Source organism: Magallana gigas, chromosome 8 (genome assembly GCF_963853765.1).
Source record: "Magallana gigas chromosome 8, xbMagGiga1.1, whole genome shotgun sequence".
In the NCBI taxonomy this organism is placed as follows: Eukaryota; Metazoa; Mollusca; class Bivalvia; order Ostreida; family Ostreidae; genus Magallana; species Magallana gigas.
The window spans coordinates 12,127,546-12,150,342 of NC_088860.1; the positions used below are offsets into that span (position 1 = coordinate 12,127,546).

At 33.5% G+C, this 22,797-nt stretch overlaps 2 protein-coding genes across 8 annotated transcripts in view; one reads left to right on the forward strand and one right to left on the reverse strand.

Annotated features, from left to right (window-relative positions):
- Window positions 1–5: 5 nt before the first annotated feature.
- On the forward strand, window positions 6–6,204 carry LOC105324802 (E3 ubiquitin-protein ligase HACE1). Of its 2 annotated transcripts, XM_034474535.2 has the most exons (3): window positions 58–80; window positions 834–912; window positions 3,736–6,204. In XM_034474535.2, the coding sequence occupies exon 3, from the start codon at window positions 3,736–3,738 to the stop codon at window positions 4,921–4,923; it is 1,188 nt and encodes a 395-aa protein (XP_034330426.1). In that variant the 5' UTR covers window positions 58–80; window positions 834–912; the 3' UTR covers window positions 4,924–6,204. The 2 variants fall into 2 exon arrangements, with proteins under 2 accessions (XP_034330425.1, XP_034330426.1); XM_034474534.2 differs by lacking the exon at window positions 834–912 and having other exon boundaries at window positions 6–80; window positions 3,736–6,203.
- The window catches only part of LOC105324801 (uncharacterized), a 32,824-nt gene continuing 13,002 nt past the window's right edge, over window positions 2,976–22,797 (reverse strand). For 5 of the 6 annotated variants that reach the window (XM_034474532.2, XM_034474531.2, XM_020065703.3 and 2 more), the window contains 4 exons: window positions 10,944–11,048; window positions 10,119–10,314; window positions 9,100–9,308; window positions 2,976–3,266 (listed from right to left, as the gene is read on the reverse strand). In XM_034474532.2, coding sequence (XP_034330423.2) covers window positions 3,153–3,266; window positions 9,100–9,308; window positions 10,119–10,314; window positions 10,944–11,048 — 624 coding nt within the window. In that variant the 3' untranslated portion in view covers window positions 2,976–3,152. Of the gene's footprint in view, window positions 3,267–9,099; window positions 9,309–10,118; window positions 10,315–10,943; window positions 11,049–12,952; window positions 14,288–22,797 lie in introns of those variants that run through there. The other variant, XM_034474533.2, reaches the window with a different exon arrangement.

Here is a 22,797-nt window from a genome sequence, read left to right on the forward strand (position 1 = left end):
CATAACAATAAAAGGAAGCAATCCTACTTTCATTTTCAAGCTCACAACACTTGACTGGCTGGTAAACAAGAACAACACAGGTAAAACAAAGTTTTCGTCATTTCTGGATACATGTTAATCATTTTTCTTAAATTTCCTATTGAGAAAACTAAAATATGAATTGAATAAATACCGAAAACGACTAAATAAACAATTTCAATGACCTCCAGCTGTTATCTCGTTATCAACAATTAAATAGGACATTAATCCAATTAACTGATAAAGGACTTTCGTCTTAAATGAAAAAAAAAGAAACAACATAAAATTGTGTTGATAAATGGCGGGTATTACTTTCTGATGTTGATCTAAATGTGACGATCAGGCCTGTTTTAAGAACCATGTCGCATAATTTTGGTTAAAGGTATCAAGATTTATATTGTATTTTCTAAAGATTATTTAAAATACCCTTTGTCTAACATTAAAGCAAAAATATTAAATTCTTCAGTAATTACATCAAAGTGTTCAGTAATTTTTGATAAATCCTTATTTGTTCTCATCATAGATTTCGCATCAATATTTATGAAGAAAATAGGTAGCAATTCTAGAAATACTGTTTCACGGTCTTCAATTGGTACTCAACAATGACTAGCTCCGTGACACAATAGAGACCCAAAATATATCAAGTAAAAAATGTTTCAACCGAAAGTTTTACATAAATCTTTAGGTTTCATTTAATCTAAAATACAACCATGGCAGCTGGGCAAATATGCAAATACTAGCTTGTAAAATTTGTCAGAAGTTATTATTGATGTTAATGAACCAAAATTTCTTTTTCTATTTATGCATTAACCTAGGAAGAACAGATACCATTTTAGGATGAAATCAATACTTTGTAAAGTATGTCAAGGAATCAGAGGATGCACCTCATGACAAGTATATTGAACCTTAGAGATGTGCATATATAAATGACTTCTGGCTACAAAACACTTTGATTTTTGAAGAAAATTGTTATTAATTTGAAACAAACTAAAATGATTATAGTCTAGCTTGTATATATATGACTCCAGTTTTGTTTTGATCCACAAGATCATATATATGATTTTCCATTTAAATAAACAGACATAAATGTCTCTGAAATAAATAAATGAATTTTCTTTCCTGTGTGCATGCACCAAAATGGAAAAAATTAATCAATTCAGGATCATTCATTGACAATGTTAGATTGACCCTTTAAAGTGAAAAACAGAAATATTTTTTGGTTCTATTTCCAAATTTCAATTTATTAAAAAAAAAAAAAAAAGGTGTCATTTTAAAACATGTCATATTTATTTCCCCACCATAAAATGGACGGGGGCATATACTGTTACCGGCAGGTCCATATAATTCTGTTATTCCATCCTTCCATCACCATTAACTTTCCATTCATTACCTCTACATACAACAGCTGCACATGTTCATCTCAAATTTCATACATGGATACATCATAGAAATATGTAGTTCAAGTTTGACTTAGTCCACGTCTAATGATTTTTGATGGAATTATGCCCCTTGAAGTTCAAAAAAGAAAAAAAAAATTTGTTGCTGTATTTTAGAATCTCGTAGTGTATGGTATAGGTAAATATTATATATTTTTATATCTTTTAATTATGTAAATAGGTTTGCTAACACCGGTAACTACTGGTATTCCTTCTCCATTTGTAATGAGATCTTCTGACGCTGTACTGCCATAAATCACATTCAATTCATTAACAGTCAGCATTATCAATGTCTTCATTTATATTAATTTATTGCTAATTGCTGAGAATAACTGACAAGAGCAATTATGTTAATTTTTCTGTTATGATCGAAACTTTAATATCCAATGTGAAAAAAGAAAGAATTGTTATAATTACTGATACATCCTTCCTTAAATTTCTTTATAACTATATTACTAGTTATTAATATGGAATGAGGTAAAAAAAAAAATGTAAAATATATTCATCAGTACATTATTTAAGGAAGAGCCAAAACACATCTCATCTTTACATATGTACATATCCCTACAATAAATATTTTGTGACTGTGGTACCAAATTGGCTTGTACAATACTCTTATTCCTTTTTGTACCCTGCTATGATCAACAATAGGTTTCATTTAGAAATAGTGCATGGAAATGAATGTGATAACACAATTTTTATTAGTTATAGAATATTTCCATAATTATATATATTCAAACCCTATTTTGAATATCATAGGACCAAAAGTGAACTTTAATAGCCTTATCCAACCATTATATATCGATATTAAGTACACTTATATATAGACACATACTTTCATTTTCATATCCATAGTTATTAAGAATTCAGTTTTTCATAGTTCAACTGCTTATTGTTGGGCATCTATGAGATTATATAGGTATATTTACATCTACCAAGTATTTCTTGCGGAAACTTAGTTAATTCATTGCTCTGTACAGCCAGATGGAAGTTAACACGCCCCGTTTATTGATTGGTCAAAATCTACTGCTGCTGAAACTGACAGGACTGAAAATGACACGCCCTGTTTATTGATTGGTCGTAACGTATAGGAAAGGTCACAGACTGCACGAAATAATCATGATGATGTTAGAATCAAAATCTCACAGGAGACGGTTTGGCTGTTTCTTTTATCTAACGTACTTATGTACATTAACAGTCATTTAGTGAATTTTACTTACTTTTCATAATCAATTTATTAATAGTTTAAAGAAAGATGTTTATATAAACAATAAAATACTTTCTTTGATGATTCATGGCATTAGCGGGTTATGTATTTTTTCTGCAATGTCGTTTCCTTCATATCCCGAATAAATCACTATTAAAGAAAGCATTTTATTGTTTAAATTTACATGTACATGTTCATATACATGATGCATGACACATGCCCTAGCTAATAGCTACATTAGTACATGTACATACAAACCGCATAGTAAGTTGACTAGACCTTCAAAATACCTACGCAAATAATTATTGTAAAACTGGAATGCATCATATTTATTATGTACAGTAAATCATGAACAGAAAATACATGTAATATAGACAAACATAAAACATATATACACATCAGGATTTTTGTGTGTACAAAAACTTTTAAATTAACAATTGTTCCGAGGGTGAATTGCACAGTATACAGCCATGTCTCTGAGTGGGTCCAAGCTAGAACAAGTTGATTGTGTTGATGGAGGGGAGAGCCAGTCCCCGGGGTTGGGGGGTCAGGGACTTGGTTCCTTCCTTCTTTATACTCTCTGATGAAGGATGCTTAACCGCATTCTGGAAAATAAAGAAAATTTCCTTAAATTTCTGCATTGGGTACATTTTAAAGATGATTTAACGCTATATATATTGATTTATAATAATTATTATTATACATGTTATACCAGGTAGCTCGTATATATATATGAATTTTCATGCAAAAGATTTGCAAGATCATTTTCATGAAAATCCATTCCATCTTTTTAATTATCAACCTTCTACTCTCAGCAACTATCTATGATTGCTCTAGTGCAATAACATATTATTACTCTTAAATATACAACAAATCTAGATCTGCCACTTTTGTATAATTTGTTCCTAATTGATAATCATGCAGTCTTCATTACACATGTTTAATATTATTAACATCAAATATGTTTTAATTTATGTCTCTTGCTCCTGCATTATTAATTTTTTTTTTTATTTAACCAGTTTAGCAACCATTCATAGTAAATTGTAAGTTTTAACAGCTTGTTTTATTTTCTAGATGGGACCTATATTATCCTCTATGAAGCATGGGACGAATACTGTAGAAAGTGACGAGCAATATGAAGCTGTTGAATCAATACGCACAAATGATCTTCAGTGGTTCAAGGCCATATACGGCCGTAGTCGGCACGTGGACAATGAAACTCTTGTAAGTCTAGTCTCACTAATCATGCAGTATGGGCGAGTCAAATTTCTCAAGTTCCTTATTGAAGATGAAAAATGCAATGTGCATGTCAGAGAAAATGGCAGCCAGGACTCCATGCTGCATCTGTGTTCAAATTTCAAATCTACAAATAACACAATGGAGTGCTGCAATATCTTACTGTCAAATAAAATTGACATAAATGCAAAAAACGTTTGGGGAAGAACTCCCCTCATCGGGGCCATTGTGGCATTCAGATACAATTTAGCCAAAGCGTTGATCGCTCACAATGCTGATGTCAATTTATGCGACTCCAATGGACTCTCTCCAGTGATCATCTGCTGTAGCTACGGCAACTTGGAACTCCTTGAACTGCTGGTCCAAAAAGGTGCTAACATTAATCAAACAAACTCCTCCGGAAAATCGGCCCTCCATTATGCCATAGTGGGCAATCACATGGATATTATAGACTTTTTGATGAAGAGACGCTGCGATATTGATACCATGGATAAATATGGTATCACACCTCTACATGTCGCCATATGCAAATTTAACACAAAAGCCACTCAAAAACTTATCATGTACGGAAAATCGATGGAAAATGAGGCATTTTCTACATCATACGTAGAGTACTGTTTGAAAATTGTATGGAGCACGGGAGTACGGTCTATGTTATCAGAGCAAGTCTTCCAGCAGGCTATAAAGAGCCTGAGCTGCATGAAGCTCGTGGTAAGAGCTTTCGGATTCAGACTACGTTCCTCTGTTCTGGAGAAACTTCGGAGGTTAGAACAAAACATTCTTAGCCAGGCAAACTCCGAGTCTTTGGAATTCATTAATCTCTTGTCAGATCTGCGTCAGTTGACAGCTTGTGTGGAAAGAGTGACTTTACAGAAACGTTCTATCAACTCTCCCAATTCTCTTCAGGCAATTTGTATCTGCAAATGCCGTGAACTCTGTCTTCAGGGAGGCACCAATGTCCTGTACGTGTGTGAGAGGCTGGATATACCACACTTTACGGCAGACATGCTGACATTGACCAGGTGACCAATACTGTCACATAGCCTAATCATAATCCTATAGGTCTTGTAACCTCAAAACATACGGTAACCCTAAAGTTATCAATCACAGCGAAAAGGTCTTCAATTCATGGCCTACAGGTCTTAAAAACCCCAATTTAAAGAAAGCCTAAAGTTTTCAACAACAGCTAGAAAGTCTCCCAAACATAGCCTGCACATGTAGTTCTTTTAAGTATAGTCCTATTGGTCTAATAACATAGTCTAAGGTCAAACCTTCAGGTCTTATAAAATGGCTTGTAGGTCTCAAATTTTTTTTTTTTTTACAATAGAATAATGACACAAAACATAGCCTATGAGTCTTATAACATAGCCTTTAGGTCTCAAAACACAGCTTATTTAGTGTTATCAAATGGCTTATAGGTCTGGAAACATATCTTACTTGTTTTATTAAATAGCCATTGCTGCCAAAAAACACAGTATATAGGTCATGAATCAGCTTCACATGCAATATCTGTGAAAGAGTGATCTCTCTTGATTAAGTCTGTGATAATATAACAGTTTGATCTAGTTTAAATTATTTTCACCAAATATTTTAATGACATTAAATTTATATTATCGTACTTTTTTGTAATAGTTAAATTGATATAAATTTTTGTCTTGTGTTTTTAGTTTTACTAAAATAAATATAAATGTTTTATCAGCAATTAATTGCTAAAAGAATTGCAATTAATTTCTAAAAGAATGTAAATAGTGTGGAGTTTGTCCTTAGAATACTTTGTAAACGTGCCTTGTTCAAATGTTGAAAAGTGTTTGAAAGTTTATAGTTTATATATAATTATCATTCAAGCCTAATTTGAAGGCTGTCAGTGCTTTAGATATTATTACATGTAGCTTTTTCCCCAATGGTAATTTTTTAACTGCATGTTCCTTCAGTGCTAAAATTTATATTGTACAAAAAAAATTAAAATTCAAATGAATGTGGTAAACCATAGTTTTTATGTTTTATTTCATTATTTTCTTTTTCTTGTACATCAGGTAAAATAAAACATGTTGTGTATGTGTGCTTTAACATTAAAATATCATAAAAATATTGATAGATAATTATAACTCACACTGAGTGTCTTAAAATGACCTACTGATATTATTTTCAGATTATTGGTGACTTTTAGGAGCATTTGTTTTCTATTTGAAACATAAATAGCTATTTAATGGAATTAAGCTGTTAAAAAAAACCAATTGTAATTTGGAGTTCAAGATAGATAACTCTGTTTTACATAGTATCATGCATTTTGTAAGTTGTAGTTATTGCCCTTGGTCATGTGTTTATTTATATACATGTTTAATTACACAAAATATATCAATGTTGTGTTTGTTCTTTGTTAAATTGTTTTGTATTTATTAAAAGCTTTTTAATAAATATTTTTAAAAAGTACATTTACAAGTTACATGTGTCTTTGAAAATCTTGAACTGCTTGGAGCTTTTCAAATAGTATCCTTTGAATTCACAATTTTTAGGGGTTGATTTTTTTAATAAAATAGTTGTGGATATATGTATAGGGGCATGCTAAATTGTGTTAACCTCTGCACTCAAAAGGACTTATGAATCCTCAATGAAATAAAATGAACTTCTGTTAAATACTGATAAGAATGCTTACTGATATTTATTAAAAGCATAACGCGTAGGATAGATTTAACTACAATACAGTAAAACTCGTTTAGTACGAACACGGATATTGCGAATTAACGGATATAGCGAAGTCATCTTGGATCCCCAGCTTTGTAAATTTAATGAATTTCTTATACGGTTATAACGAATTACGGATATAACGAAGTAATTTCTTAGGTCCCAGTGACTTCGTTATAACCGAGTTTTGCTGTACTTATAATTTTTCTGATAACAAAATTAAATATAAATTCTCTGCAAAATGAAGGCACTTAAAGGTGGTGCTTATGCCCAGTTTTCATGGTGCTAAGCAGGTGAGAGTCATTGACTCCCCCTGGATGGAGCACCAGTCCATCGCAGGTTAACTCCCATCATATAACGGTATCCAATTTCAGCTGGGTAGGCTGAGACAATGTAGATAAAGTATCTTGTCCAAGGGCACAACACATAGTATCAAGTGACCACAGCAGGCTAGAACCAACAGCCTTTAGGTTACTGGCCTAACACATACACGTATGACCATTGAGCCATGCACACGAAACAAATTACTGTAAACCAACTATTATCCACAATGACTTGAATTCGCGATTAACCCAATATGACCTGGTTCGCAGCAACTTATTTTCCCAACTAAGCCTTATATCCACACCTGTTTTTATAAATTACAATAATATGGCAAATACTGGTTTGCAGTGAGAAATATTCATGACAATGACTCTCACGAACCTCAAGAAAATTTCTCGCTCACAAATAAAAGTTGGTTTACTGCACAGTATGTTTAATATATGTAAATGAATGAAATTAAAATATTTGGAGCCTTATTTCACCGCAAGACCCATTACTACTTGCAAACTTTTTGAAAAACAAACCCTTTGAAATTATCAACAAATCATTTTAAAAATTGTACATATCATATGGAACAGCTTGCATAGAGGCTAAGAATGTTAATTGACTTGAATATAGGCCAATAATGGTAGATAATATCATTAATGATATAAATGAAGAGAAATGTGGCAATTGATTCCAATATCTCCCTTTATATATCAACAAAAATATATCAACAAGAATAGAATTCCTGGGTCCCCCACCGGTCAAGCAGTATACAAGTATAGTGTATGCATAAAACATTTGGTATAAATTTTATGAATATCTTAAAATTTGTAGGCATGAAAGCATTTTCAAGATCAATTTTTGATATAATAATGAAGTAATTATTGTGGTCAAAGTCCCATAACTTCAACAAAAAGTATCGACCAAGGCTGATTTAGGAACTTGACCAAGGTATTGGTAGTATAAACATTTGGTATAAATTTCATGTAAATCCGTCAAAATTTGTAGGCATGAGAGTGCTTACAATGTCAATTTTTGGATAAAACGGAGTCATTATTGTGGTCAAAGTCCCATAACTCCAACAAAACGTATCCACCAATGCTGATTTTCGAACTTGACCAAAGTATTAGTGGTATAAACATTTGGTATAAATTTAATGAAAATCCGTCAAAATTTGTAGGCATGAGAGCGCATACAATAAAGTGTGACGGATGGAAACACGGACCCACGCCCGGCATTTCTATGTCCCCGCTCCGCGTTGCGGCGGGGGACAATAAATTGTGATGAAGGTCATTAAAAATCTGCTGTGAATAGGTAATTGACAGCTAGAGGTAATGTGACAGAGATCGCATATGAATTTTAAGGTTTGAAATGACCAATTATTGTTACATGTAAATATCAGTCTTCATATAATAGGTATGTATTCAAATTGTGATGTACATCCTACGTGCAAATACCTAAATTGGCTTATAAAAAAATGTGATGGCAATTCTATTTGCAATACCTATGGTGATTTCATTAGGGTTGTAATTGTGATCTCTCATGTAGTACCTACTGTTAACTCGTTAAGGTTGTAATAGTGGTCTCCTATGTTATACCTACTGTGAGCTTGTTAAGGTTGTAATAGTCGTCTCACATGTAATACCTACTGTGAGCTCATTATGGTTGTAATAGTGGTCTCCTATGTAATACTACTGTGAGCTTGTTAAGGTTGTAATAGTGGTCTCACATGTAATACCTACTGTGAGCTCATTATGGTTGTAATAGTGGTCTCGTATGTAATACTACTGTGAGCTTGTTAAGGTTGTAATAGTGGTCTCACATGTAATACCTACAGTAAGCTCGTTAAGGTTGTAATAGTGGTCTCCTATGTAATACCTACTGTGAGCTTGTTAAGGTTGTAATAGTGGTCTCACATGTAATACCTACATTAAGCTTGTTAAGGTTGTAATAGTGGTCTCACATGTAATACCTACTGTGAGCTCGTTAAGGTTGTAATAGTGGTCTCACATGTAATACCTACTGTGAGCTCGTTAAGGTTGTAATAGTGGTCTCACATGTAATACCTACTGTGAGCTCGTTAAGGTTGTAATAGTGGTCTCACATGTAATACCTACATTAAGCTTGTTAAGGTTGTAATAGTGGTCTCACATGTAATACCTACAGTAAGCTCGTTAAGGTTGTAATAGTGGTCTCACAAGTAATACCTACTGTGAGCTCATTAAGGTTGCGATGGAGGTCCCCCAGTGTGTAGTTCTCTATCTGCATCTCCAGATTGTGCTTCTCTTTCTCCTCGGCCAGATGGAGGCTGCCAATGTTGACCTGGTTCATGATGTCTTTGCGTCGGATCAACATCTTCCTCTGCTTTTCATACTTTTGTTGCTTTCTCTGTTGCTCTCGCACTGCTTCCATTGGTAGAACTGTAACAAACAAAGGCCAAGTTTGTACTGTACAATTATCTGCACCATTAAGATTCAATGGAACCCAGTCTATCTAATTCCCACCCAAACTACTTTGACTATTTGACTGTAACCTTGGACTTAGCAACTTAGTCCAAAAACATAGCACACCAGTCCTCTATGGTTAGTTAAAAGCAAATAGGGCCAAAAAAAATTGGGGTCTGGACAATGATTTTACATAGGTCTGTTATGACCATGACCTTTAACATATACATTTGATTTAAGGTTACTTTAATGCCTTACCTACAAGCAGTCTTTTATTAAGTTCTGAACAAATTTGGGTCAATGGGATTACTATAATGGTCCAAAACTGGATTTCAGTTAAAAAATATTACTTTAAGCTTTCATCTAAAATTTGGATTCAAGATTGAAGTATCCTTTATCCACAACTACTTTTTATGTGAAATAGGGTCAAAAGGTGAGAATATATATAGTCTGTACAATAATATTTTGAAGAGGTCTCATGTGACCTTGACCTTTGACTTAAAATCACTGTATACTCTGCCCCTATGCAATCAGTGTGAGTGAAGTATAAACCAAGTAGGTCCAAGCCGAGAAGGGAGAATATATGGTCCGGATAGGTATTTGATACAATATGTGTGCTATGACTTTAACCTTTGACGTAGAAACAGATGTACAGACTTATCACTTATGGACACCTGCAAAGCATGGTCCTGTTTATCATTGCTTTTTCAAGGCATCAATTTACACACTCTGAGTCAACAAAAAAAATTCTATTAAATCGCACTTTCCATGAATACCCTAACCAACCTTCTTTTTCCTTCTTGTCAAAGAGAAGAGGATTTTTTAGTTCGTTGTCCAGTGCTGTGAGTTTGATGAGTCCCTTCTTTGGCACGGTTGTCTTGGCGATGCAGACCTCCTCCCGACTGGCTGGGTAATGACCAAGAGCTGTTTTCCGTCCCTGAGGCGTTTCGGCCTGAGTGTTGGTAAGGAACACTTGAGATCTCTGCAATAAAAAATAATCACAATTTTCATCAAGTATTTGGATATTTTTAAACGAACTATTCATTGACAAATCAGTATGTACTTTAAGTAAATTGATTAAAACTACATAAATATAATGTTTTGTCTCATATTTATTGCATTTCTGAAATTTAATAATGAAAACATTCCTGGACCAATAATTCCATTGCTGAACACTGTTTCAAATAAGAACATTAATTATTCTCAACCTCTAATACATGCATTATTCCTAGGAGATATTCTAATTATACTTTTTTGCTACTTTTATATATATATATATATATTTTATATACACACACATACACACACACTTTACTACATTGTACAGCTAACATGCGCGGATCCAGAAAATTTTTCCAGGGGGGGTCCGAAGGATAATTGTGTTTGCCAGGGGGGGTCCGAGGCATATTTTCGTGATAATTTTACTATGTAAATTTAATAAATTTTCATTTTCCAGGGGGGGTCGGGACCCCCCCGACCCCCCCTCTAGATCCGCGCATGAGCTAAGACATATTGCAACATTATCATAACCAAACTGTACACATTGGTGGCACCATAAAAGTCCAGTCAATACTTTAGGTACCTGTCAGTGAGTACAATATCATAACTTACCTCCCTAAGGAATTGTGTAGTAAAAGATTCAGAGGAAAAGTTGCTGTGAACATCCAACTCAGACTTGGATCTGTGGAATCCATACAATAAAACATTCTGTTGACCCTGCAAAAGTATCAGATAAACAACATAGAGGTAAACATTTTGCTCTCAAAATTATAAAATGATTTATCATAATCAAGCCCACTCCTTGATGTAATAAATATTAGGAGTCAGATACCTTAATACTTGGGGATGAAGATTTAATAGACCTGTAACAGTCCATATTTAAGTACTTGTAAGTATTTAAACTATATTGAATCAAAAGTGATATGGAGGGCAACAAGATAGTTTTAAAAGTCAGATTTACATATATACAGCAAAGATTGTATAAATAGATCAGGACAGATTCAATCCCAAACTCAAATATAAGTAATGTTGTTCTATGTATAAATGGTTATAACACCACATATAAATGTATTTCATATTTATGTTGGAATTATATACAGAAGATTTAAGAGTATTATACTTATATGAATTAGCTTAAATTGCAAGACTACCAATTTGTATCTCTAGATAACCCAATATACAATTCTTTGTATAAAAGGCTGAGACCGAGCCTTTTACAGCTGCATAATGCATACAAGCAAAATCAATTAGTTCCCCGCTCTTGCACAATCATTAAATTCTCAATTTCACAATACCTGAAACAGCCAGTGAGAGGATTTAGAACAACAGTGCATTTAATCATTAATGAAACACTATAACTGTTCCGCTAGCCTTTTTTTGTCCTGCAATAACAGATGTTTGTACTCACCAGGTTATCCACCATGGTACTGAATGATTTTGAATTGTGTATGTCAGTAGTATAGTTTGAAAAAAGATAAATCTAATCCGTTTATGACAAAAACTTTTTCTCAAAAAATCTGAATAAATTTTCAACTCATATTAAAATTTCGGCACATGTACAAGCTAATAGATCAATTTTAATTGATTATGAAAATAGGGAGGCAAAATCATATGCATTCTACACAAATTAATCTAAATGCAATTTATAACATACTCTCACAAAAAACTTTAAGGATATTCATTTGGTTAATTATAGAATCCCTGTACACACATCTTATTAATAAGAAGACTAGCTCTCTTGTGACCAAGACCAACATTCATTTTCTGTATACCCCAAAATACCGTACATTCACTACTAGAATGCACAAGATATTTAAAAATCAATCAAATTTCAAGTGGTTTACTGAGGATCTTTTTAAAATAATGTTTCATTTCTCGTAAAAAGTAAATGAAGTAAATGTGCGTCGACACTAAAAATTTGTTATAAAATTATTTGAAAATGATCCAGCTAGAGTCTTCAAATGCATAATTCATATATTTTTAACATAACTAATATTTTGAGGAAAAAAAACACAGTAAATTATATTTTAAAGTTCAAATGCACTTCAAACATAAATCAAAATACAAATTTTTTATCAATTTTTTATCCAAATAATTTTACCTGCATGGTATTTCATGCTTCATTAAACTGAAAAATTTCCTTTCAGTGGGTAATGCTTTTAAAAATTCATAAACAAAACCTTTTCTTTTTTAAACTCCCTTGCAATAAAAATAAAATTTGAATTTCAAATTAGATTTAATCTTTTGAACTCAATTTTTTTATGTACAGTTGTGTTTTTTTTTTCTTAAATTCATATCTCTGACTAAAAAATCAAAAAAGGAAAAAATATCACTACCTCCATGTCTTGTTCAATTTGTTTGACATCTTGGTAAGCACATGCTTGACAAAATTTCCGAGATCGCTTCGGTCTCTCAATAGCAGTAAAACACCGTCTACTGGTGTACGACTTGCGACTAGGGCACACGGAACTCACAGCACTCCTATTTCTAGTAAGCACCTCTTTTTTCCTGGTCTCCATACAACTGTCTATTGAATCCCCCACATCTGACACACCCTGTATACTTATAGGGATCACATGGAGTTCTACTCTGTTTGGTTTTTTGTGCTCCCCCATACTTCACCAAATATGCAATAATTAATTCACGAATTTAAAAATCCATACACCTTATGTCTCTTTGAAAGTTTTTGAAAATCTCACAGGACCATGCTCCATAGACATTTCATTGTACATTTGATGATATCACAATATGCTTTAAAGTTCATATGGCACATCCATAAAACATTCATTTGCACTACAGAAATACTAATGTACTCATTTTTTTAATGCCTCCTGCTTTTTCAAGAGAGCAAAAGCTCAAAGTTATTTCTCATGTAGTTTTTTTTCCCACAAAAATTCTATGGCACAGCTCCTGTTCACGTTGATAGCTATATTGCACCCTTCCAAGCTAAAGGATAAAGCCTTCTGATTTGACCTATCAAAGTTTCATGAGGTTCCATTTGCTCGATCAATATCCTAATTTACCTTTTGCGATCCAGATCACAGAACAACATTCATTAACATTGCATAAGTCAAGACAAATCCAACCTGTGGAAGTAGCTTTCACAAACTGGTGCCGGCAATAATGTTCTGTTTTATATCAATGATCCTTTTAACTTTATATTCTATAACTTGCCCTTTGTCACCGGAGTTCAGTTTATTCTATTACCCTGTTTGCCATAATAATTTCATTAAGTCCTCATTTTCACCTGGGTGTTTTAGCAATTAATACCTGGCATTTTTTTGTATTTTCTTGTTAAGAAAATATATTATTTGATTAAAAAAAAACCAGTCAATATGAGAGAAAAAATATAGTTACATCCAATTGGTTTCACTAATTATGCCGATTCCCAGTGTGTAACTCCCTTTATTAAGCTTAATTACTGGTTTCTTCCCCTAATGGTTTCCGATTGTTTCCTTAAATTGATACTTTAATGCCAAGAAAGCGATGCAATATCCAACAAAAGTTACCTTTTCCGCCAATTGTGAAGCAGTTTGTTCAAAATATTGATTTTGGCTCTAAAACGTATTTACTTGGCCACCAAATGTTTCAACTGTCAAAGTCATTTTTGGTTCCACAACAGATTAAGAAAGGAAATTGTTTTGTCTCTAATTTCACAATGTAAGACAAGGGCAGCACTTTCAGTGCAAAATCTGCCACATGGAACTAAAGCACATTTTCTTTTTTGTGTGTGAATTTTTTACGACTGATCGAGTTGTGAAATAAGAGTTAATCTTGTGATTATAATACGTAGCTGTAATCACACACCCTCTTAAAGGGTAAACAAATTGTTGACAAATTTGAACAATGATCCGCCAGGTTAATCCTGTGGTTGTCTACGACCGTTAAACACTCCAGTCAGTTTATTCACAGATCAAACGCACTACTCTAATTCCTGGGATTGTGTCCGGTACCTCCTGTAATGAAACCAGTTCTAGATTAAATTCATTTTTTTCAAATTAATGTTCAGCATATTAGAAGTTTTATGCAAGTCACTCATCAATCACCTATCAATCAACATGGAAAATCACGCTAAGTTACCCCGTTTTCATTAATAATCGTTGGATTTTGTTAAACACCAAACTTACTATGTAACTTTGGGGACAATGGGTCTATACCAATTCAGTTTGTTGTTATTAGGTCTTTCCACCTTTCAGGTGAAAGACCTCTTGTTTTCTTTATGTTTTTTATTCTTCTTCTTCTTCTTCTTCTTCTTTTTTTCTATTTAGCTCGGGGTGACTTTTTTATTATTAGAGTTATCCAAACAATTTAAACTTTATGTAATTGCTCATTAAAAGTTATGGTATCAATTGACCCTGTGTCAAAGAACTCCCAGAACTTGCAGAGTTATTGCCCTTTGAGAAGGAAATGCTTGTTATCGCTACTCCTCTGAAACCATAAGAGATAGAGATTTGGAACTTTTACCAATGTCTTCATTACACTTAGAGGGTTCTTCAATCTATTCATACCAAAAAGATCTGAAGCCCCCTTGTAGTAATTATTGCCCCTGAAAGTATTTTAATTTTCATAAAATCACTTCCAACTTCTTTATTATTTATCATAGAGACTTCGGACCACTTGGGATGGAAGCGTCTACCTTGGCCAAACAAAATGACATAAAGGTCAAAGGTCAAGGTCATTTGAGAAGCTGTTAATTAATGACTTTTTTTATCTCTTTTGTTAAGGGTGGTAGAGAAAAACTCTTTTATGGATTTAGTAGGACATCTTAAGACAATTTTTAATATAGCCCCTTGGCTCATACCTTTGAATAATTACAGAGTTATAGCCCCTATTGTACGAAATGCTTGTTATCGCTACTCCTCTGAACCATACGAGATAGAGACTTGGAACTTTTACCAATGTATTCAGTGCACTTGGAGGGTTCTTCAGTCTATCATACCGAAAGGATCTGAGGCCCCCTTCTAGTAGTTATTGCCCCTGAAAGTTTTTAATTTCTATAAAATCATTTCCAACTTTTTTATTATTAGTCGTACAGACTTCGGACTACTTGGAATAGAAGCATCTACATTGGCCGAACAAAATGACATAAAGGTCAAAGGTCAACGTCATTTGGAAGTCTGTTAATTAATGAATTTTCATATCATTTGAATTACAAAATTATAGTAAGGGTTTCAATAGCTTGCTGGATTGCGCTATAAGGTATTCAATTTGGTCAGCCAGGTAGCACATCAAGTCCTGTGGTTACTCAAGTGGAACTTGTTTTTACAGTCAACCCATTCATTTTGTACAAAGACAGCTAGCCTCTAGAACACTCTCTTCTATTGTTAGTTAAATCTATTTCTATAGTATTGGCTTGATAATAATAATAAATCTCTTTAAAAACCATATATCAATTTATAGTACAGCATGTATCATAGGTATAATAATTTTTCTATACCTTATTGAGCAATCTAGCAATTCATTAAAAATATTAGGTGGAAAGACCTCTAATTGTTCGAGAACAATTAGCCTACTAGTTTTTTTTTACCACTGCTTAGTTATTAATTTTGTCATTCTTTATATGAACTTCTACAAACTTGGAGCTCAACAAATAATTATGAGTCTAAAAGAACTAAAGAACTGCATGATGTCTGCATGCATGCTTCACGTCCAATTGCCATTTATAATAATACTCTAAGTTTTTAACTTCAAACTTCTGTGTCATTAAAAAAAACCCATACCATTGACCTTTTTTAAAAGATGACACAAACATCTGATCAATATCATATTTTTACATAAATTCTGAAGAAGAAAAAACTAAAATCAAACAAATATATTAATCATGGAATCCTAAAAATATTTCTTCAACAAAAGTTTTATACACTCACCTCTATAGCTATAACAGATGATTTCTACCACATTTCAAGACATTACATAATATAAATCTCCAACCAATCTCACATTAAATAATTACTTAAAGGCAACCAATTTCAAATGTTTGAATTCCAAATACAAATACTCTACAAAAGTCCTACCAAAAACACAGCAGTAGCACACACTGAAATACCCCTCGGCCCAATCAACCAGAGGCATTGTCATCGAAGGAAACTGAATCCCTCCATACAAAGACCAGAATAATGCAGCAGCACCAAGCACATACCTACACAATGCAAAGGAATAACTCAATGCCTTTTAATCCCCTCATGAAATCAGTTGGAGAAAAGCCCAATCTGTGGCCTTCAGTGATTTTGTCAATAAGTATTATGAAAATACATCTCCTTTTCTCTACACATCTTTAGAGTATGTCACCAATATGCAGACCCACTCTGATTCTTTGTGAGAAAGTTACCATGCTGAGTTTTTAATTATTCCTTTTTTTTTCTTTCTTTTTTTTCTACATTGCATGCACTGCAGACGTCATTGAGATAAGTACTAATTTGGAAGTTTAAATTGACAGCCATTATTTCATTGATTAAAATACATGTTAAACTGTGCACGATTACAGAGGTACTCAAATTTCAAATAAACCTCTTCTCTCTTTAAACTATTTACCTATCTCATAATCTGAACAATTCAAGAATGAAATCTGTAATATTGAATTACTAGTATGACCAGGTCACGGCTTGTGCATAGAATATTGATTTACTTTTAAATGTAGTATATAGGCCAGTTAAAAATTTTGAATGTATCTTGCAACTACCAATTATCTTAAATTGGCATTGATTAAATTGCAACGTTAATACAAGGCCCTTTGGCTAGATTATCTTTCATTTGAATCAATTTCATGATCAAGTTCATGTATTTCAAAATCCCATCATTATATTCCCACAAGAAACTTAAGATTATTTGCATGAATTTTGGTCTACTTCACTGTTGCTGCATTTGTTAAGTTGTCAAATGAATCCTTTAACTTCATACAACACACCGATAGCACTTTGAAAATGAATATATACATTATGTCAATGCTTCATGAAAATAATATCATTCTAGTATCAGGACAAGCAAATATGGTCTGAATAATTTAAGGAGAATTCTTTCTCTAAACATATGGTTGCAACTGAATGCATCCATAGGGCTATGACAACTTTATTATACCCCTTAAAAAAAAGGGGGGGGGGGGGTTGGGGGGTGGCAGCAATGTAATCATCCCCCATCCTAATGCCAGGTAAGTTAAAACTGGCAGTACCGGTAATTTGCACCTGGACTAGGTGAACTTTTCAAATAATTAAAACTCTGGTCATTAATCATTAGCCAGAGATTACCCAGTAATGAAGATTATGAATAATGCAGTTACCAAAACTCAATGCTTCTATTGGTTTGGGAAACCCTGCTAAAAAAAACAAGTCCAAACTAACAGGGACAAAGGGGGGGGGGGGGGGGGGGACGGTACTTAAGATGCTTGACTTGGTTTCTATTTTGCTTTTTATTGCTATCATTTTAAGTTACTTGTACCAGTACATTAATTTTTTGACAAAGGGATGCATTAACAGTTGCATTATCGGAAAAAAAAGTTTTGTTGGTACATGTTTTATGTTAAAGTAATATTTTGTCATCCCAGGTATGTACAGTATGAAATGCAAATTAAGGATACATAAATTAATGTAGATTTTGGAAATCTTTTTTCGAATAATGCATCCTTCAATGAATAACATTCTTTGCTTCAGATGGAATTATCTCAATACATGTACCAGTTCTTACCTACAATATGCAATAAAATGCAAACTAATTGCAGGTATCTATATAAAATACTGACATTTCCACCCTATTAAATTCCACTACTAAAGATATATATTCCCCTACTTGCAGGCCACACTTAGACAGGTTTGAGCCTCTAGGCACTAGAGGTGTTGTAAAATATTTCCGTCAAATCAATGCATGCTATTTGAATTAGATAAAAATACACAGATAGACCCCTGTGCATTATACTTTCAGACATTTAAAAGCATGTAGCTCCGCTAGTCTCTGTCCCAAACTCTCTCCCACTAAGGACAAGCAGGGTTTATCATTCTAAGCCTTACTGTTCTGCTTGCAGTTACATTTTAATACCACCAACATTATGTTAACATTTTAATCCATCGGAGATCCATATCGGTTGATAAAGTTCCTATGTGATTAAAGTTCAAGCTCTGAAATTCTTTCAGAGGCCGACAAGACAAAAATTTCGAGTATTGTTCGAGTGCATTTCAATATATCTCAATCGAGTGCCGATACAGGCATTCAACAGTGGTAATGGATACGTGTATCGAATGTCTTGGCAGTCGATAGAATTGCCTTTATCTCAAGATTTATGTTAAGTTAAACCTGTTGCCATACTTGTCCAAATATAGCATTAAACAATCAGGTTTGAAGTGAGGTGGCAGATTTTTCCGATAGGAGAGGAACAAACATCTTACACATCTACTACAAATATTTGTAATAAAATCTCAAAAGACTTTTCAAAACATTAAGTAGATCATTCATTCATCTTATTCATGATAATATTCATTGAAAATTTTTTCTCTTCAAATATTTCTCTTTTTTTCACTTTTTTGTATCCTTATTAATTTTTTTTAATTAATTTGATTAAAGTTTTTATAACTCATTATGATTAAGGACTAATATCAAAAAATTCTATTAGAATCCCATTTATCATGATTTACAGAATTCAAATAGTTACGATCACCCGCCAAGCCCCCACTCTCATGATCCATCCAGCCTATCTGGCATGTTCCCTCTACTTCTTTCTAAAATTGCAGCCACTTTGAGCCTTTTTAATGAACTCATCAAACCAGCAAGTTCTTATAATGATTATTCCAATAATGCTGATCTCTTGAACTTCAGTGAATATCTCCATTATGCATTAACAGACATTTAATTTGTTCAATACAGAGCCAAAAGAATTCCACTGACAACCTTCATTGTTTTTAACTGCGTAGTATTTTAACCAGTGTAATGGCAGTGAGGACCAAATGATGATTAATTTCAAGGCACACAGAGTCATCGTCATGTCCCCACACAATGGACTAAAATCAGCTGTACATTGACATGTATTGTGCTGTTAATCAAAGACTTATTTCTACATCAATTAGCAAGTCATCTCTTACTGAAATCTCTGAATTCATCTGAATGAATTGAATTCATCTGAATGAACTGATCAATGCACATGATTTTTTTTTCAAGAGTTGTTCCCCTTTACCCCAATGAAATGGCATGCAAGTTATTGCATAATGAAATATGAGCTAAGCTAACTTTATCCTTATCTAGCATTGTACCCTAAGATAAAACTATTCATAAACTTTTTTTCTTCAGTTTTAATTATGTCCAAATTCATTTCAAAAAGAGAAAAAAAATCCTAATACCAACAAGAGGCAAATAGGCCTTAACGGTCACCTGAGTAGCATATATATAACCCATACACAGACTTGTCGAGGAGTCTCATATATTCATTTAATTGGGTTTCATTCTGGAGTAGAAAAATTATAAATTTGTAATGACGACAACCTCCCTGCCTGAAATCTATGAGAACTATGAAACCTAAAATTTTGGCAAAAAACTTAAAAGATTTGGTCTACAAAATCATGAATTCAAATTTCCTTTCAGGTGTGTGGGAGTAAAGAAGATAATTTTTAAACATTATATGCATGAACACCTATACATCCATTTTGGCTCTGCCCTTACTCCAGGGGACATGAAATTTAAAATTTTAGTAGAGGACTTCCTGGTAAACATAATTATGAAACTAGACACGATCTCGTTGCGAGCAACGAGGAGGTCTTCCGTCTGATTTTAGAATTTGAGATATAAGTTCTATCTTGATTTTGCTATTTAACAGTTAAACAAGATTTAGAATAAAAACAGGGCCTACATTCTAGGGGGCCAGAAACTATTTTGTTACAGGTGTAAGAGCTTTGTTCAACAAGTGTTTAAACGTCACTGTTCTTGAGATATCTTAGAAGAAAAAGTTTTAGGGGCCAGTCCCTTATCTCCTTATTGGAGCCGCTGAACCAAATTTTGAAGATTGCATGTTGTTAAGTATATCATTTTTAGCATCTTTTCTTCTTAACTGCATTTCAAAATATGTTTTCTTTTTGAGATATAGGTGGTCATAGTTTTGGACTCTCGACCCCTAAAAAACCCTCATTACATAACACATGGCATTACATTGCTTGGATACATAATTGTAAGATAAACATATATGCTTCTATAGCCTTTCACAAAATATCCCTCAGTAAAGAGGTACAGATGAAAGACTTTAGAGCCCTTTGGTCTCCTAATTTGAGGGGCCAGCCCCTTTTTCTTGATATCAAATAAAAGGTCATTTAAATCTCAACACATTTTGTTCAACAAGTGTTCAGAGATTTGTTACCGTTCTTGAGATATATGGGAAAGAACGTTTTAGGGGCCGATCCCTTAACTCCTTATAGGGGCCATTTAACGAAATTTTGAAAATTGCATATTATTTAGTACATCATTTTGACTATCTTTACTTCTGTACTGCATTTCAAAATATATTTCCTTTCTGAGATATGGGTGATCAAAATTCTGGACTTTTGGCTCCTAAAAACCCCTAATTACGTAACACACGATCAAATCATTACATTGCTTGAATACATAACTGTAAGATAAACATATTTGCTTCTAGAGTGTATAACCGTTCACAAAATATCCCTCAGTAAAGGGCTACATATGAAAGACTTTAGAGCCCTTTGGTCCCGTAATTTGAGGGGCCAGCCCCTTTTTCTTGATATCAAATAAAAGGTCATTTAAATCTCAACACATTTTGTTCAACAAGTGTTTAGAAATTCGTTACCGTTCTTGAGATATTGGGAAAGAACGTTTTAGGGGCCGATCCCATAACTCCTTATAGGGGCCATTTAACGAAATATTGAAAATTGCATATTATTTAGTACATCATTTTGACTATCTTTACTTCTGTACTTTATTTCAAAATATTTCTCCTTACTGAGATATGGGTGATCAAAATTCTGGACTTTTGGCCCCTAAAAACCACTTATTACGTAACACATGATAAAATCATTACATTTATTGGATACATAACTGTAAGATAAACACATTTGCTTCTATAACTGTTCACAAAATATCACTCAGTAAAGGGCTACAGATGAAAGACTTTAGAGCCCTTTGGTCCCTTAATTTGAGGGGCCAGCCCCTTTTTCTTGATATAAAATGAAAGGTCTTGTAAATATAAATCTTTTTTGCATTACAAGTGTTAACAAAATATTTTTCAGAAAAGAGATAAACTAAGAAAAACCATTAAAAATTACGACGTTTTTTTAGTCTCAATTTTCGGGACCAGGCGAGCTTAAACGCCTTTTGAGCATGACAAATATGAACGCCAAATAGCACATCTACAATCTCTTGTCTACAATCCCTGAAAGTTTGAACTCAATATCTTTTACCGTTTAGAAGGAGATCCCTGGACAAGCCGACCCTCTGAAAATCGTTAAAACGTCATTTTGTCAAGAACGGAAATGACGTCATCAAAATAAAAATATGTATATTAAGTTCGGATTAATATCTATTAGATCTGAAAGTTTCACGAAAATCGGCTGAGCCATTTCTGAGAAATCGCCTGCACAAATTTTGTAAGAAAAAAAATAATAATAATAGGGAAAAAAAAAACGAACGAAAACAATAAGGTCTTCCGTTGGAAAACGGAAGACCTTAATTAAGTCAGTTTTTCATACAGATGTGTGAGAATAGAGAAGATGATTTTAAAACATTATATGCATTAACACTATATTGCCATATTCCCCCCCCCCCCCAATATCCTGAACCCCTGACCCAGGGGCCATGGTTTTCACAATTTAGGTAGAGGAGTTAGTGGACATCATAACCATGTATTAAGTTTTTTGCCAACATGTTTGGGAGTAAAGAAGAAGATTTTTAAGATTTAATACATTTTACTATATGGCCATTTTGGCCCCACCCTAGAGTCTGAACCCCTGACACAGGGGCCATGAATTTCACAATTGTGGTAGAGGGCTTCATGGACATCATAATCATGCATTTAGTTTTTAACAAATATATACGGGAGTAAAGAAGAAAATTTTCTAAGATTTAATACATTTTTACTATATGGTCATATTGGCCCCACCCTAGAGCCAGAACCCCTTACCCAGGGGCCATGAATTTCACAATTGTGGTAGAGGGCTTCATGGACATCATAACCATGCAACCAGTTTTCTCCTCACATGTGGGAGTAGAGAAGAAGATTTTTGAAAATTTGGCTTCTTTTTTTTTGCATATTAGGCCCCACTTGTTGTGCCCTGGGGATGGTAGAGCCATGAATTTCACAATTTAGATTCCTCTTACCATAGAGATGCCTCACACCAAAAATGGTAACAATTAGCCTTGTAGTTTTCAAGAAGTTAAAAATGTAAAATTGTTAACGCACGACGGACGAAAATGGATAGCAATAGGTCACCTGAGTTTACTCAAGTGACCTAAAAAGCATGAATGAGAGAGGGACAATAAATTGGTTATG

Coding starts and splice junctions, on each gene's coding strand:
- LOC105324802 (XM_034474534.2), top strand. CDS start 3,736: ATGGGACCTATATTATCCTCTATGAAGCATGGGACGAATACTGTAGAA.